The 18,864-nt window shown below is 35.1% G+C and overlaps 1 protein-coding gene across 1 annotated transcript; it reads right to left on the minus strand.

Annotated features, from left to right (window-relative positions):
* Nucleotides 1-8,052: 8,052 nt before the first annotated feature.
* Nucleotides 8,053-17,041, minus strand: LOC121429315 (toll-like receptor 3). Its single transcript, XM_041626328.1, has 2 exons — nt 16,912-17,041; nt 8,053-13,297 (listed from the first exon to the last, which is right to left on the minus strand). Exon 2 carries the CDS (start codon nt 13,278-13,280, stop codon nt 10,605-10,607), a length of 2,676 nt encoding a protein of 891 aa, XP_041482262.1. The 5' UTR covers nt 13,281-13,297; nt 16,912-17,041; the 3' UTR covers nt 8,053-10,604.
* Nucleotides 17,042-18,864: the final 1,823 nt, after the last annotated feature.

Here is an 18,864-nt window from a genome sequence, read left to right on the forward strand (position 1 = left end):
TTTTCGACGGCGACGGCGGCGTCAACATCAAATCTTAACTGAAGGTTAATTTTTGAAATGACAGCATAACTTAGAAAGTGTATTATCTAGTTCATGAAACTTGGACATAAGGTTAATCAATTATTACTGAACATCCTGCCAGAGTTTCAGGTCAAATGTTATTAAGGGTCAATTAACTTTGACCAAGTTGGGGGTATTTGTTAAATTACCATCATAACTTTGAAAGTTTATGGATCTGATTTATAAAATTTGGACATAAGAGTAATCAAGTATCACTAAACATCCTGTGCTAGTTTTAGGTCACATGACCAAGGTCAAAGGTCATTTAAGGTCGGTGAACCTTGGCCACGTTGGGGTATTCGTTGAATTTCCATCATAACTTCGAAAGTTTATGGATCGGATTCATAAAACGTTGACATAAGAGTAATTAAGTATCATTTAACATCCTGTGCGAGTTTCAGTTCACATGATTAAGGTCGAAGGTCTTTAAGGTCAATGAACTTTGGCAATGTTGGGGGTATTTGTTGAATTACCATCATAACTCTGTAAGTGCATTGGTCTAGTTCATAAAACTTGGACATAAGAGTAATCAAGTATCACTGGACATCCTGTGCAGGCTTTAAGTTACATGACCAAGGTCAAAGATCAATGAAATTTTGCCATGTTGTGGGAATTGTTGAATAACCATTATAACTCCGAAAGTGTTCGAATCCAGTTCATACAACTTGAAAATAAGAGTAATCAAATATCACTGAACATCTCATGCGAGTTTCAGGTCACAAGACCAAAGTCAAATGTCATTTACGGTCAATGAACTTTGGCCATTCTGGAGGTAATTCTTAGATTGCTGTCATAACTTCCAAAGTTTATAGATATAGCTAATAAAATGTGGATATAGGGGTAATCAAGTATCACTGACTAGTCTTAGGTCGCATAAGAAAAATCAACTGCCATTCATTGTCATTGAACATAATTATTATTGTATCATTATGAATTCAAAGTCAGCACTGCTGGTATATTGAATCGCATGGTGCAGGTGAGACTGCCAGAGGTGTTCCACTTGTTTAGGGTTAACAGTCATGGCAATAGATAGAGTATGTAGACTGAAATCCACTTTTCTTAAAGTCCATTCTCTTTGTTCATGTAGCAGATTATCAAAATGATGAAACCATAGACCTATGCATCTGAAGTCAGTTTATAGTGAACAATTATATTATATCAAAAAAGGACTTGCTTACAACATCGAATGTGAGGCGAAGCTTGTGTTTGGATTAATGTCAGTTCGATGTTAATTTACCAATGCCGTCTATATTAGGCCTATAGTTATTTTTAATCTGTAGTCGGTACTTGGAGCTCAGTTCACACCGTGAACAATATGGAGTTTACGTTTTACACGGGGAGCGTTTCGTCAATATTTTCATCTGACAAGTTGTCAGGTCTGACATATTTCATTGATTTTGATTGGCTGAGGAGCACAGTTCCTATGGCAACTGTCGGATAATACGTCTGCCAAGTCATTTCATGAAACCCTCCACTGAAGTCAAAATAGCGCCATCACCGTTGTTGCTCAGCATATTTGGAGAACGGTTTTGAAATTATTTGTGACTGAATATGGACTATAGCGCATAAATAAATTAAAATTAAAAATAAATGAATGAATCGATAAATGAATGAAAAATAAACTGTAAAGAATGTACCTCTTAATGAATGAAATGTCTCAAGCTTACTACTTGACCCAACATAATGTTTTCCAAATTTCAATGAAATCGCTTTGATTTGAGATTTTAAACTTTAACTTTTCTTCTTATTTTTCATCTTTTTTTTTCTTCTTCTTCTTTTCATCTTCTTCTTCTTCATCATCTGCTTATTCGTTTCTCTTTTAGCAGTATACTTTTACGTCTTTCTTGCAATTTCAAAAAGAGACCCTGTAAACATCTTGGAAAAGATGGAATGCTGATAAAATGAGATGTGTGTGAACTAGAGGTTCCATGACATTTGCTCCGGCGACAATTGCTCCGATGGAAAATCAGCACTTTAAGTCTAGCATAATTATAACCTAAAATCCGAAAATAAACCCTTATCCTTATCTTTACATTATTCTACACTGTAAAAAATGAAGTGCTAATTTAGCACTTACAGTGCTTGTACAGTGACTGCACTTTGAGTGCTGATTTTCTTGTTCAAATTTGAACTAGTAAATCAGCACTGGTAGTCACTATACAAGCACATGGAACGCTAAATTAGCACTTCATTTTTTACAGTGTAAGATAAACAATAAATTGCAATCCTAATTGTCACCCATTCTGAGAAGAAAAAACAAGGCCGAAGCAAATGTTGCAAGAGCAAATGTCGTGTCACCGAACTGGTTCCGGTAGGTCGTGGTTCTGGTAGGTCGTGGTTCCGGTAGGTCGTGGTATTTATCGCTTCATCGTCGCTCAGGGAGAAATTCGGGTATACATTGAATGAACAAATTTTAATTTTGAAGAAAAAAATAGTGGAGTTGTTACATATTGTACCAGCCTTTCATATATGTTTTCCTTGGACTTTTCTTCATATATATACATCTTATTGAAAGTTGGTACTAACTTTGAACAGTATACTCAGTGTATATACATTATATCACTCTGAACGTATCAGTTAGGCTTATTTTCACATTAACGTAATTCTTTAAGTTCAGCCTGTAAATTTAACTGTTTTATCTATGACCTTATTTTGGATAATGATCGTGTGTGTAAGGATAGCTCAAGGTGAATAAATTACATCTGAAATAAAGATAGTCCCATCCCTTCCTACTCCATGTCAATATATTACGTATCAAAAGTTATGACGTAATATTTAAGGCTATGGCCATCAAGAAGCGAGGAGTCTGATATTAAATCAAAGTATTTTCCGAAATACAGTTCAGCCATTTTTTTTTAAGAAAGTGAAATGTACATCCAAACAGCAATGGCCCAAATCACAAAAATGAAACTGTTGGGTAAGCTAAAGAATGTTCCAAGGATGTATAAGACTTATACCGGTAGATTTATGAATGACAAATAACAAATTGAAGTAGTGGAGTAAACAATTACGAGACACAAATGAGTATACTTATGTATTTTGGGGGTGGATTCGGGAGCACAGACGTCTTATAAGGAAGCAGAGGATTCAACAGGAGAATAGAATCTGAGTCAAGGAATATCATTCTTATTTGATTTACTATTCATGTTAAGAGGGACAACAAAACTACATTTGATGTGTAAGGTTGAGGGTTTTTACAATGGATTTTGACGATATTTGTGACGGTTTACGTTTCACACAATGTCGGTCCTTTATATATTTTACATTTATTATTATCATCTGTACGATCGCTATGTCCTTTAACATCATCATCATCAACATCACCATTATCATCACCAACAGCAGCATCACGCCACATCACAATCATCATCAGCAGCAGCAGCATTATCATCATTACGAAAGCTATCAATAACATAATCACATTTTGTGCAGGAGGACCAAGAGGAAAGGGTTGCTTCAACCCCCCCCCCCCCCTAATTAGGCCAGAATTTCACGAATTCATCAAATACAGTATGAATTCGCCTATTATTATTTTCACCATCCGCATCATCATCACCACCTCCGCGGTGCACCGGTGCAATCGCCACCACCATCATCATCATCACCCGGGTCCCCTAACAAAGGTTAGAGATTAATCTTACGCTTGATATTCAAGATTGATATTACATTGAAGTCAATGCAATTAATCGTAGAAAAGTGTTCTACGATCATGGCTCAGTTTTGTGTTACGGGCACCTGAACACTAAAAACATCAAATAATACCATTTCAAACAACGCGAATGATATAATAATCTAAATAATCTAAAATTCCCTTTAGACTCATGCCATGGCCGTTAGTCACAATAAATCATTTACACGAATGAATAAAGTTAATATTTTGCAGCTCTTCGTCATGCTCAATAATCATCTTATGTTACAACTTGGAGAAGTTAATGATGAAATGAAATATGTCAATTTTAAGTACTTAAAATCACTTGATTTATTTTGCTGAGCCGGTTGAAGTTAAATTATAAGATGACTTGTAAAGAGTCTGCATGTATCCCTTATTCAATTAAGTGAATAAATGTGACCTGAGAGCAATTAATGTGACTTTCATGTTTGTTGAAATGAATACAGATGAAGGCTTGACGAAAGAATCATAGAAAGACAGATTATTAGTGACGTGCTTTTGCCCCACGCGCCAAGTATAACTTTCATAAATTCCCACTTTTTAATTCCTTGAGATAAATGACAGATTTTTCTCCAATAACCTTGTACGAAATGCCACTTATTATGATTAAATGCACAACTAATCATCAATTTCTTTTGTGGGAGAAGATTGCATTTTATTTCACATACGCATGTCAAATGAGGGTTCTGCTCGCATTGTGACGTCACAAAATTAGTTCTTTAAGCTCTGTATATTTTATATGACTTTATGTCGGGGCGAATTTCCCAGTTAAGATTATCTTAACAACGATGTTCATAAAATATATTTCCATAAATACTTCCTTATATGTTTGTATAATCAAAGTAGGTTTTGGCACTCTGCCATATTGACGCTCCATGTGAAATAATTATTCATATATCAGATGAACGTGAGAATTCCTCGTTAAATAAAATTATGGTTAGTCTACAATTGCTTTTCCTATTTTTAATATTATATTTTGAAGCCTTCCTTCTGAATTATCAAGCGACTAACATGTTTGATACCCATGACATATATAACTTAAATTATCTGATCAAGTAGAAACCGTCGTGTGTCGTTTGTCCTTAACCTATGTTCTGTTGTTATACGTTATTTCACATTCTCATATCAGTATCATTGAGGTATATTGTTTTGCGGTTGGTTTTCAATTTGTTTCGATTGCACGAAAAATACTTGTGACTTTAAGAGTAACGTGTAGATAGTATATAGGCCTAGGCCTTGATTTAAGAGGAGGAAACGCTATAAGAGTGAATTCAGAACTAATATAGATAAAAATATGCTTTGACTCTCACTCATTCTTGAATTGACAAGAATGAACAATCACTCGAAAAAGTTATTAAATTTTGATGAATATTTGATTGAAAATGAAAGACGTTCACTCATAGGCCTAGGCCGCTCTCGGGTAGAATTTTGCCTACTTGAGTATGTATCTGTATAATATGTATTTGAAACCTATAAATGCAAGTTTTAGTGTGTGATTTCATGAAGATAGAGAAATATCAGTGATATTATACTACCCCCTGAAAAGAAGAAATAATAGTTATACACTCAAAATTACAGGGATTTAAAATAAGTCAAGATGGACTGTAGTTAGGGACCAATCGATTTCTGGATTTAGTTTTAATCCTAAAGACTTAAATTCAAATCTCAAATGATTTAAATTTAAATATTTCGGGATTTACAAATGAATCTTAAGGATTCAAACTAAATCCAGAATTCGATTGGTCCCTGTAGTAGGGAAAGTATGAATATCTCTATTTAGGAAATGTTATATTCGTCAAGGGATTCTTTTCATTAATATTCTTTACCTGTGAAGACATAAAACAATTGGGCCAGGATGTGAATCTCTTCACAATATTTCGTTTCTGTGTTATCTTAACTTATTTAATAATATCGTAGATACTTAACTCTTATGAATCCTTAACATTGAAAAGGGCAAATTTTCCGTTTGTAGATTCTCACATAGCGCAGAATTGTGAAACACCCCGTCCCTCCCCCCCCCCCCCCCTTACCCCACCTCTGCCATTCCCAATTCATTATCAGGCCTAATTGCAGGACGTATACCAAATCTTTGAAAACATAAAAAGAAACTCCTCCTTTCTAAAAGAAAATACATTTTCGCGAAATTTTCAATAAAATAATTTGTCAGGAGTGCTGCTACCGCCCCTAACTCTTTGCACGCTGAATTATTATTATTTTTTGGGGGGGATAATAATGACAATTGTTCCATCTTATTTTCTTTAATTCAAGCTATCCATATTGCACCATTTATACTTATTATTATTATCATATAGATGTTATCCAAGAACGGTTGCCTTTTATTAGCTTATCTGATTTGAAGTTACGGGAGAAAACTAATTATTACGATTGTTGAATTTAATTGTACGAATGTGCAAAATTGCAACATCAGCGAGCAAAGAATCAACTAACTTCTCCGTGAATAATTCACTGATGTGTTGGGGAACACAACGGCCCGTTGTCAATTTTCAAAAGTAACAAAAGTAATTTCTGATAATAACGTTGTAGTTCACACATCCACGACACGACACGATTGGAATGTGAGAAAATGTCTGATTTTCATTTTTATCAATATATTCAAATTGACCATTATTACTTGTATAAAGGTGCATTTTCCATTGAGCTCATTTGATATCCCCAAAAAAATTAATTAAATAAAATTTAGAAAAACAAATTGCAACAGAATGAACTAAAACTAAATTGAATTGAATTAATTAAAAAATAAACTAAAATAAATTGAAAAGTATGAGTCGAGACGTGATCGGAGCAAAGGATATATGATAACACCACAAACAAATTATTATTTGCTATAATTTTGGATCGCTGACACCCAAACACTACCCTTGTGTTTGAAAAGGTGGCATTTTTGCATTTTCGGTGTGCTCAGGACGCGATGGATCAATTCTTATTTCACACAGAAACTCATCAATGAGTGTAATATAACTGTCCAGTCAAATTATTCTGCTAAGAACTATTATTGTTTTATTCTAAATTTCTGGTATTTTTTATAAGGGGATATACTTTTTATTGTTGTTGAATGTTATGCGGTCTATCGTTCGTGGGGCTATTCTATCGATAAACGGCTTCCATGGATATTTACCAATATTGACAGTATTTATTTCTTCGTCTCGAAATGATGTCTTGTAAGATATTGTATATTCGTCGTGGTATTTGGATGATTATATTCTTCTCTACAGATTGTGAATAATTTATGCATGGTAACTATTATAAGAGTATGTACATGTAATGCTGTATAAAGGCTGATTTATGACGACTGTATAGATCTGCTTGTATTGCCTATTTGTACGTGTATAGTATTTGGATAATAAAATGGCATACGCTGTTCCTTTTCACATGATTATTGTCAGTGTTTTCTGTCAATCATCATGATCATAGTTTGTGAGTTCATTTCATCTGCAACTACGTAATACTACATACAATTGTACTAAAAAAATACTTTGCAAAAAATGGTTCGTATTCCCGCTCTTGCTCTGAACATCGTAATTGTTTAGACTTGATAATAGATGTTAAAAGGGGCTATCGGCAATTTTTTAAAGGAAACTTTGCGTTAGCCATTTGGCACATTTAAACAAATCATTCCAAAAACACTTTGCTCATGTTCGACTATGCTGAGAGAGAGAGACGGGCACAAATGTAGAGCTATAACGCCGAATTGTACAACAAATAACATATTAAAATACAATGAAGGCAATTTACTCATATTTCCAACTAAACAATCAGAAGACATACAATATGCCAGTACCGATACCAACCATATACAACCATGTAATATGAGACATGGTTTACACAGACGAACGCTAATAGTATCAGGATTTACCGATCATTGACATATCTATACTTTCGCTGTACTTGATTAGCGACGGTCATTTTCATAGTGTTTATCCCTATACTTATAAAATTCAATATTTTCATAGATATCGTTTATTCGCGTGACCAGGAAATCACTGAAGGAAACTGTTGAAAATTGTACTTGAGATATTTTTCTACTCTTATTAGCAGAGTAAACGTTACTTTTGATTTGCGCAAAAGTAAGGCATGAGTGCAATTGATGAATCCAGGGGCCCAGTCTTACAAAGAGTTGTGATTGATCCGATCAATCGCAACTATGTACGGCCAGCAACGTCAACATATAAAATGCACGTTTCTTCAATTTATTTTCTAGATATGAATGTATATCCATAAATTCATTGATTTCTTGACAATTGGGCGTGCTCTCCTTTGTTTACAAAGAACATTTTGCAAATTTCCTATAGAAGAAATTATGACACTGATGGATTTCCATAGAGTTACGATTGATTGGATAGATCGTAACTCTTTGTAATACTGGGCCCGGATGTCAATAATGTCATAATTGCATTTACATCAGAGTAAATAATACCCTCTGATTGACTAAGCCTAACACATACCATACGAATATGGAATTAAATCATTTTGGAGAACATACTCTTTTAGGCCATATATAATCATGATAATGGAAATATGATCATGGTAGGGCTGTACGAACAATTTTCAAGATATTAAACATGCATTGTGTGGTCATTGTAACGTGCAGATTTTCTGTACAGAAAAAAGCATAAGCATACAATATAAAATAATAAACATAAAAAATATAATAAGCATATTTTATTTTGTATTACTACCCGGTTATTTACAGACTATTTCATTGATGGAATGATTATAGTCAAAAACATTATTAACTCTCCTTCAACAAGTAATAACTTGATCTTGGACATCTTTTAAGAAAAATAAAAGTGCAGGGATTCATTCCCACCTCCTTTTATCCCTTATTTTTGTTTAACAATGTGCCTACATAGGGGCTATTTTTTATTGTTGATATTTATGATTATGGCTGCGTCAGTATCTACTGTTAATTACATAATCATGACCTCAATTACGCCTTTTATGATTTGTTTTGTTTTGGATGTATATTATGCTAGAAAATTTGATGTGAAATGAAAATAAAATTGAATTGTTGGTTTGGGGGGCACTGAACCGGGGTATACTTGGATTATGATTGGACGGGGTGTGAGACTCGGGGTTTGAAACCCTTACCAATTTCTAAGGGTCCTGAACAGGTACCCATGTCAAAAGACTTTTCTCAAAATACAGACCCATGCCTAATGATTTTATGTAAAATAAAGTCACGTTTTCCAGATTAATTTTAGCTTTTTGAGAAATGAGACCATCACATTAAAAAGATATGCATTACTATCGTAATAAGATGTGGAAAAACTACAGAATCTACTCGTCCCGGTTTCCTACTCTTACTCTCGACGTAGACATTTCCGGGGCTTTTCCGGGGGCTTTTCCTGAGAATTCTTACAGGTATTTTCCTTTGTAGAAACGGATATGTCTAAGAATTATTCAGTTGAAAAATAGAACCCTATATGGCTAAGGATTTCTTGCAATAGCAAGACCCATGTCTAAGGGTTTTTTTAGGGGAGGGACAAAAAACGACCTACTGGAGCGGCACATCCCCGTTTGTGATATACACGAGACGGTACCCCCCATCCCCGGGGGCACTGAGCACCAGTTTTCAAAGTTCAGAGTTAATTTGTACTAAAGGGCGACTCAGCCAGAACTCAAACTGATACTAGAAACTTTGATGTATTTTATACGCATGTACTTATACGTGGAAACTCACTTCGCGTGTGTTTGCAAATCTGCCTATTTCTTGATATAGGCTGACTTGAGGCTTTTTCACAAATACTTACATGAAGATACCCTGAAAAACATTGTTCTGCATGCGTTACGAGCAAACTTGATTATTATCACAGTTCATAATATGGACTGTCGGATTCACAAATATCTAATATGCAGATGGTACAAAGTATTATGTTCTCGGTATATGCCCTTTCCAAATTATCTTCTGTCACCTAATTTATTAGGGAACACCGCTGGTAATTATCAGTTCGACAAAGACTCAATTTTAAGAAATAACTGATAGTGTTCAACACACTGAATTGTAACCCCCCCCCCCATGTGCAATGAGCTTGTCGAATCTGACAATTAACGTAATGAACAAAACACGTTTTTGTTGCAACACCTCAACATTAAACTAAAGTAACTCTTTGAGACTGATCATTCATGCGTGCAACCTCCAGATTATGTCTATGGAATAGAACGTAATTTGTTCATTTAGAATCACAGCAGCTTCGAGCTCTTGTGACACAATCGGGACACAATATTAGAATCATGATAAACGTTTCGCTTAATAAATCATTATCATCATGATCATTAATATTATTATATGTTATAGACTAATCTGAACATCAATTCACTTCCCTTTATCATGTTTAATATCCACGTATCTTCTGCTCCTCATAGGTTATGATACAAATTTCACCAGCGCCAGAATGTGTATGACAACTTCATTGTAAGTTTGACCTAGAGTCAAAAATACCTGATCTCCAAAGCTCCCCGCCATCAATCGAGCAACATCTGACTACAAATTTGCTGACGAGTTTTCGGCTCTTACTATAACTATACAATTAATTATAACACTAATTTGCACATGCCATAAATCTTTAAAGATCACTGATACGTCACCCATGGATAGATCAAAACTTCGTATCTACATTAGAAAAGTATGATTTATCTTGGTGGTAACCCTTTTGGTGAAGAGTTACCAGAAACATTAAAACTTCGTATCTACATTGGAATAGTAGAATTGATCTTGGTGGTAACCTTGATACTTTACATGAAAAGTTCCCAGAAATATTAAAACTTCGTTTCTACATTGGAATAGTAGAATTGATCTTGGTTGTAACCTTGATATTTTACATGAAAAGTTCCCAGAAATATTAAAACTTCGTATCTACATTGGAATAGTATAATTGATCTTGGTGGTAACCTTGATGCTTTTCATGAAGAGTTCCCAGAAATATTCTTGATACCTTGGGTCTTCGTCCCATTTGAGATAGGGTCGGTTAATACTCATCAAAAGGCGAATCAGATAAGGAAGGTCTTCACCAGGAATGTCATCTAAAAACACGAAAAGTACTGCGTCGCGTTTGGCGTGATTCACATGTTGCAGAGCTAAGTGTAGTTTTGTAAGAAACCAACTATCTTTGATCGCACTTTGACTGACCATAAAAACCGATTTGTAACTGTTGTCAATGACGTGGGCAACAGCGTCAAGGCGATACATCCCAAGTGGTAGCATTTCATCACCGACTAGGAGATTTAAGTCTGGATCACGCTCATTAATGTTGGGCACCCAATATTCGTTGACCCATTCTTGGTGGTCGTCATCGTACACAATGTTGATGTCGTATTTGTAATCCCGTGTTTCAATGATTTCGCTGTAACCGATTATACAGAGTCTGAGAAGGAAGCACTTGTAGTTGATCCACCAACGATTGTAATACAACACCACCAGAATAACTATCACCAGAACCGAAACGACAGATACACCACAGTATAAAATTATATCAGGGCCACAGTAGAGGGGTGAATCAAACTCGCTAAAAGATTTTCCCTGCAATTCTTGGGGAGAATCGATGGAACAAACGGTTTCATCTAAAATTATTTCTACACTGCTGTTTTGCATCCAGTTTCTGAACCATTTATTTTCACAGTTACATGAGAGTTTTTTGTTGGATAAATCTAAGGTGGACAAAGAAGGTATGATTGGACCAAGTGTTTTTTTCGTAATGACCTCTATGTTCGTTTTAGGCAGACTCAGCACGGATAGCTTTTTAGTTTGAGCAAATACATTATCGTCTAGACCTGCAATTGGATTTTGACCAAGATAAAGTGAGAATAATTTGCCCTGATCTCGGAAAGTTTCGGGATGAATATCCTTTAACTCGTTGTTTTCAAGGGAAAGCATTTCAAGATTTGTGAGGCCTTTTAAAAGGTCTTGGTCTAGCTTAGGAAGAGAAATGCCTTGAAGGTTTAGCATCTCAAGGTTGTAAAGACCTTCGAAACATCCACTTGGTATTTCATGTTGGATCAAGTTATTGGCGCTTAAATCGAGGTACTTTAATTTGGTTAGGTTCCTAAATGTAGATATGTTTCTTTCATTTATCCATAAGTCAGATATATGAAGATAATTGTTATCAAGCCTCAGTTCAGAGAGCACATAAAGGCCAGTGAATGTGTTTTCAGGGTCAATAGAGTTGATACCACAACTACTCAAGTAAAGATTTATCAGGGTAGGTATAGCCCCAAATCTCGGAGGATTTATCAATGAATTTCCGTTCAAATTGAGGAGTTCAAGGCTAGTCAGACCATCAAACGAATCACGGTGAATAATTCTGATAGAATTAAAATGGAGTATAAGGTAAATCAAACTCCCCAAACCAATGAACACTTTCGATGGAATTTCAGAAAGTAAATTATTACCCAGAGAGAGAGTTCTAAGTGGTGGTTCCCATATCCCTGTTTGAGCTGGAGTTTCTAAGTGTGCAATAGCGTTGCCATCAAGGTAAAGTTGTTGCATAGAAGACATGTTATCAAAACTTTTCGGAGAAATTACTTGTATTTTATTTTCGGACAAAAACAATTTCCGTAATCTTGTCAAAAAATGAAAAACATTTTCTGGGATGGAGGAGATGTCGTTTGTACTTAAAGCAATGGATTCCAATGGCGAGTTTGTCAAAGGACTGAAGATCTTTGAAGATAGAGATGTTAGATTTGATGTTGCTACACTTATGTGAGTCAGCGTAGGGGCTCTGATCGATGCATAAAAAACCTCTTCAACTCCTTTTTCATATAGAGGGTTCCCTTCGAATGAAATTCCTTCGATATTGATTCCTTGTAAACTCTGAGGGTCTAACGATGATATGCTATTTGATGAAAAATCAATGAAAGTAATCTTTATACAAACTTCCAAATTTTTCAGTGAGCCATTTTCTAGACTGTTGATTGCATTACCACTGAGATCTATGTACATAAGGTCACACGTTGTGTCGAAATACATTCTGAAATTCGATGAGTTGATGAAATTCAGCCCAAAGTCAATGAAAGATATATTCGGTGCCTTCAAGACCAGATCTGGAATTTCCGTTAAAGTGTTGTTCCTGACAAATATATCAGTAAGATAATAGTTTTGACTGTAGAGATGACTTGGAAGAACAGACAGCCGATTCCCAATTAGGTTTACCGACTGCAAGAGATGAAGATCAAAGAATGCGCCTTCTTCTATCTCGAAGATAACATTGTACTGCAGTGATATATCAACGAGATTCTTTAAATGTGAGAAAGAATCGTTGTAGATCCTCTCTATCAAGTTGTAGGAGAGTGATAGATGCAGTGTATAATAGGGAATGTCCCTTGGAACTTCTTTTAGACCACGATTCGAGCAGTTGGCTCTACTGTTTTGGATGTCCATGGAGCAATATTTACCTGAACCCGTGTTGATAGGGTCAAAGCCTCTATGATCGGTAGTTCCCGGATCACGCATGGTGGCGAGTGGTTCTGTCCCCACCATAATGAAGGCCGAGTGAATGACATTGACAAGGAGAAGTGCAAACGAAAGAGTTGCCATGATTGTTTGTTTAGATTCTGTGTTAGTACAAAAACGAGAAGCGATATCAAAATGACAGCAATCATTTTATGTTTTGTTGTTGTTTTTTATAAAGTAATGGGGTGATTCCATACGTGTCGTACGGGACATTTAGAGAGCATTTGACAGTTTTTGACAAGAAAAAACAAAAAATATTCCAGTAACTATAGGTGATCATCAAGTACTACCAGAGTGTTAGAAAAACCAAGACTTAACATGACTTGAATTTACATCCTGTATAATACAGATTTAAGATAGTAATGTGTCGTACGGACGCAGAAAAAGTGTTTTTTTTAGAAACCTCAAGTTTGTACTCAAAAGTCTGTGAGTTGGGCAGATAAATTTAGTAGAAACTGAACTCAAATTAACACTCAATTACCCAAGAACAAACACATTTATAAAAGAAAGCAAAATAAACATTCATGAATAAATAAAGCAAATTATAATTTTCGAGAACATTGTGGCGTACGGGACATTCAAAATGTGTCGTACGGGACATCTCTAAATTGAAGCCAAACTTTCTTACTTTATGTCACTTTGGCTTCTTCAATCACATTATTTGGCTGATGATAATGATAATCCTATCAAACTAAGACATTCATTAGGTTAGAAATCGCTATTAGCTGAATATTTCTGTCAATATATCATAAACAAAATAATGTGTCGTACGGGACAATTGTGTGTCGTACAGGACACTTCTGTGTCGTACGGGACACTTGTGTGTCGTACGGGACACTTGTGTGTTGTACATACACTTGCGTGTTGTACTGGGCAGCCTGAATAAAAAAAATGAACTTTTAATCAATCAGAAGGAGCATTGCCCCTAAATTTTCCTCTTTTATGAAAAATCTTGTAATAAGGAGTCATTCAGGACAATATAATTAAGTAACCTCAATATATACAATTGGGAGCAATATGTTATAATTTTTTCATGATGGGAAATGTACAAGTGTTCACAGCATTTTTACGAGCTGAAAAACTTTAGGTTTTGTGTGAAGTTATATTTTAGGGAATTAATTGATGATTTCCAAACACTATTTAAACAATGAATGAATGAAACTTTGTGTAAATTATGGGGCTAAAATGTTATAAGTTTTTATATAAAATGAATATCTACATGATATATGTCACAACTGTCACTTGTAATTCCACTTTTTTTTCTAAAGAAATACGGTTCTACTTTTTCAAACCCATCTGCATTTCATGAAACTATATGGTTTGTCTTATTTTCCAGATTTTTTTAAACATATTGAAAAAAGTAAGGAGTTTCAATGCTGTATATAAAAAAATAGTGATCATCAAGGGAAGTCCAAATAGATGATCATGATGATTGATATGTATTTTTTTTACATCTTATAATAATTCCACATTAGCATGCAAGAGGAAGTCATCTTCCAGGCTAGGTTGAAATAATTATAAAAGTTTTCTTATCATGTCCAATGAAAAGAAATTAACGTGCTCTGATCAGTGAAAATCACCAGTTTAGCTGAAGGGATTCACAAAAGAATAAGCCTCCATATAAATTAAAATGTTTAGAATCACCTATTTTATGTTCTGTGGAGATAAACAAAGTACTTTTTTAGTTCACTTTATGCTAAATCAATTAAATGAATTTAAATATGCCTACTATTTATGGTTTCTGAATCCAAATCCTGCAATCAAATGCATTATTATATTGTGTGTCGTACGGGACATGTCTCGTATACGACACACCGTGTGTCGTACGGGATAACTTTTAATAGGACAATAATTGAAAAATGAAGGGCAGTAATTAGATCCTTATGGGATAAATCGATCACCCATGGGTCAAACAAAGAGAAACTGATTTTATGAAATTGCATCATCAAAAATAAAATTGTAGGAAAAACTTTTTGCCTTGTCATGTGTCGTACAGGACATTGCCAAAAATAGGTTCGGAAAAATCAGGACTGCCCTATTATGGATCATGAAAATGTTGTAGATATTATTTGGAACCATCAGTGATATATTACTCTATTGACCTGCAATATTTTCAATCTTCTCTTGCTTTGCAAATAATTGTTTCAGGCGGTGTCTATTCAATGAGCAAAATTATTGAAAATTTAAAATTCCATTGTTCCCCCCAATTAAAACTATATCTGTCTTCACTTCTGGTTAAAACTCATAATTTTCATAAAATTTAGGTATCATAGTAAAATATTACACTACTTATGACTTATTGAAAGCATGTTGAAATTTATGATATTTTTGAAGTTCTAGTGTGGAATAGCCCAATGCACCATCAAACACTTTCTTGGTGAAACGATAGCTATCATTGATAATGGACAGCATTCTAATTGTGATTCTTGACGTGACCTCCCTCCATATGGGAGTACAAGTATTCGGCATAATTATGTTGATCCTCACCGTTCTAGATCCGTCATTCAAGTCCCGTCTTACAAAGAGTTGCGATTGTTCCGATCAACCAAAGAAAAGGATGACCAGCAACGTCAACATCTAAAATGCAAATTTATTCAAAATATTTTCTAGATATTATGTATTCATACATTCATCGTTCTTTTGAATAGTGATTCTCTTTTTTCCATTAAGGAGATTGTGCAAATTTTCTGTAGAAAAATAATGGTATGGATGAATTTCCATACAGTTGAGATTGATGGATCATTGTAACTCTTTGTAAGACAGTGCCCGGGAGCACAAAGCTCTTCCCAGGGGCGGCGAAACCGGGGGCGAGGGGCAAATGACCCCAACCCCAAAATATCCCAGTAGGAAACAGATGCTCTTTAAAAAAAGAAATGTTCCCCCTTTTTTCATGAAATACATTTTTTGAAGTAAAACGTTATACATTTTAAGTTAGAAAATCACTTAGAAAAGCACTTCGCGCTCGCATGATTCGATCTGTGACAAATGTAGCCCGTATCTTATTCATGAGTCATTAAATTCAGTCTTTAAAAGGTTCCTTTTCTGGTCAGTATATTAAAATTTTCAGATCGCGCTTCGCGCTAGCGTTAATTCTTAAGTTAGAGTTACATCCTTTTTCATGATTATAAAAACTGCTCGTAATGTTTAATTTTCATGTTTTATAACATGAAATTTCCAAAATTTTGAGCTCGTTACTCATGCACACTCGCAACATCTCGTAAGGATATCCTTTTAACAATAATTAGGTCCATTATTGGCCAAAGAACGAATTTTACAACTTCAGATTTGAATTTTCCCAAACCTCTCGCTACGCTCGCTCGCGAAAGAATAAAATCTAAATATGTATCTTATCAATCAAAAATCACTTTAAAAAAACTTTGTTCAGCTTAATTAATACAAAACATGCACACTTCACACAGATGATAATCTCATGGTGAAAATATACGTTTGCACCAAAATGCCCTTTTTGGCTTTGCCCCCCCCCCCAAAAAAAAAAAAAAAAAAAAAAACGAAAATACGTTCCGCTTCCCCTGACTCGTCCCTTTTCTCTGAGCTAATTACATGCTTTCATCTTGATCATACTTTTGGTTTCCTCATATTAATAAGCATTTTATATCAATATGAATTTTTCGATTTGAGTTGGGATTCTACGAAAGGAATGACACCAATTACTTACATGTTTAAATTTACGATATAATGAGTATAATTTATTTACCTTTGATAACTTGCTTCTTTGAAGTACAGCTATGGCAATGGGCTGGTGTTGATAACTCGTAAGAGTTACCTGGTTCAGTTTACAGTGCAAAATAACGGAAAGGGGTACTTGTGAATAAAGCTATCCAGAGTCATTCACTATAAATCGCTATTTATGGGCATCGTGCGCAAGAAACTCATACATAAACATATATATCGTTCTTTCGGTTTCTGATTTCACATCATCATTATTTCAAATCCAATTCAGCCCATTATCAAGTACTTCAATGTAAACAGAATAGTGTTTTTGCGAGGTTCTCCGACTCACGTGAAGCATGACGGTGTTTCAGGAGAACAACTCGGTGACCGAGAAAGACTCTCACAGAATTAATTATGTTAATTTCGGATAATCAGTTATAAAAACATGTTCACATGATGATCAATAATCCCAGTTCTGCCCCCCCCCCCCTTCTGTCTTATTTCCTTTCCTAGCTCTGATTTCTTCCATTTCTGGAGGTATAATCGAATTTTAGGTTTGAATATCTCTCCCTGGTTCATTTTGTTTTGTCTTCTCGTTTCAGAATAGGAAAATATAGGGAAAATACAGTATGTAATCGAATTCAAGGCTTCACGGGCCTAATCACTAGTGGCAGGCCATAGATATTCATTCGAGCCAATTAACCCATTGCTATTTTTTTTATTTTGATATGGCTGATTGACAAAGTGTATGCATATGATTGTCCGTCTAACACTGATTCTATTTTTTGGTAATTACTGAACTTCCTTTTCCCAAATTGGGAAGAAATATCACCAATTTTGGACTATATTTTGACTGGCGGAAGGATTAGGGCTATTTTGCTGTTTGAGGTGATGAATCTGCTCCCCCGACGATGTCTTCAAACACGCCAATTTAGTTTTAAAATGAGCCGGTCGAGGGACCCTTTTCTGGTCAGATATGGATTACCAGATATAAATCCTATCCACTGGTAGTAAACATTCGACCCCCGAATTTCATCCTTATTTTTTATGAAATTTTTAAAGTGCCAATTTAACACATGAGTCCATGGGGAATGGATTAGGCCTGAGAGACCTCAAACAGACATTTTTCCCATTTCATCACAGCGCCATCTAAAGTATTCTTGTCACTGGACATTTATAAATGGGGATGAACGTAGAGGGCTAGAAGTTCTTTATAATGTAATGGTACTGCGAGCTTCTTGCGCAAAGATTTGAGCTAGATTGAAAATCCTACTTACATAGTCAAAACATAGATTGAATACATTCTCGGAAAAGGCGGAAAAAAATTATAATGTTGACATTTGATTAGGTAATTATGTGTATTTGAATTTTAGGACTAAAATGTGCTATGCTGTTAACAGGTAGTGGATGTGGAAAACTTTGTCGTTATATGATATTGCATTTCTGAATTAAAACATGACAGAGTGTGTGTGTGTGTGTGTGTGTGTGAGGGTGTGTGTGTGTGTGTGTATTTGAGTTTTGTCAGACGTGTATCAATAAGATATGATTATTTACGTCTGGGACCGACCTTTAACGTCACCATCCTAAAGACCTGACCAGGGCTCGAACCTCGAACCTCTGCATCAATTTGTAACTTCCCCACATTTGGATTAAAAGCGCACGCCACAATGCCCAGAAGCAATCGTGGTAATAGTTTTGATAAGTTCGAAAGAAAAATGCTTACCTGATGATTCACATGACTTTACGAAACTCTGCTTCCTCCCTGTCGAACTTTCTGCATTATTTAAGCTGCATCCCCCCTTTGTGATAAAAAGTATAAAATGATTAACTTATACTCTTATTGTCTATGGCTTTATATTACAATTTTACATTAGCGTAGACGCAATTTTCCGTTCTCGTTGAAGCATCTGCATTCAGAAGAAGAGGAAAATTTGAATTTTTAGGACGAGGGACATTTTTTTGGGGGGGTGAAGGTTCAGCAACACTGATAAATATA

This window comes from Lytechinus variegatus, chromosome 1 (assembly GCF_018143015.1).
Source record: "Lytechinus variegatus isolate NC3 chromosome 1, Lvar_3.0, whole genome shotgun sequence".
Taxonomy (NCBI): Eukaryota; Metazoa; Echinodermata; class Echinoidea; order Temnopleuroida; family Toxopneustidae; genus Lytechinus; species Lytechinus variegatus.

Bases quoted from the DNA above. Each gene is read 5' to 3' on its own strand.
- LOC121429315 (XM_041626328.1), bottom strand. From the start codon at position 13,280: ATGGCAACTCTTTCGTTTGCACTTCTCCTTGTCAATGTCATTCACTCG.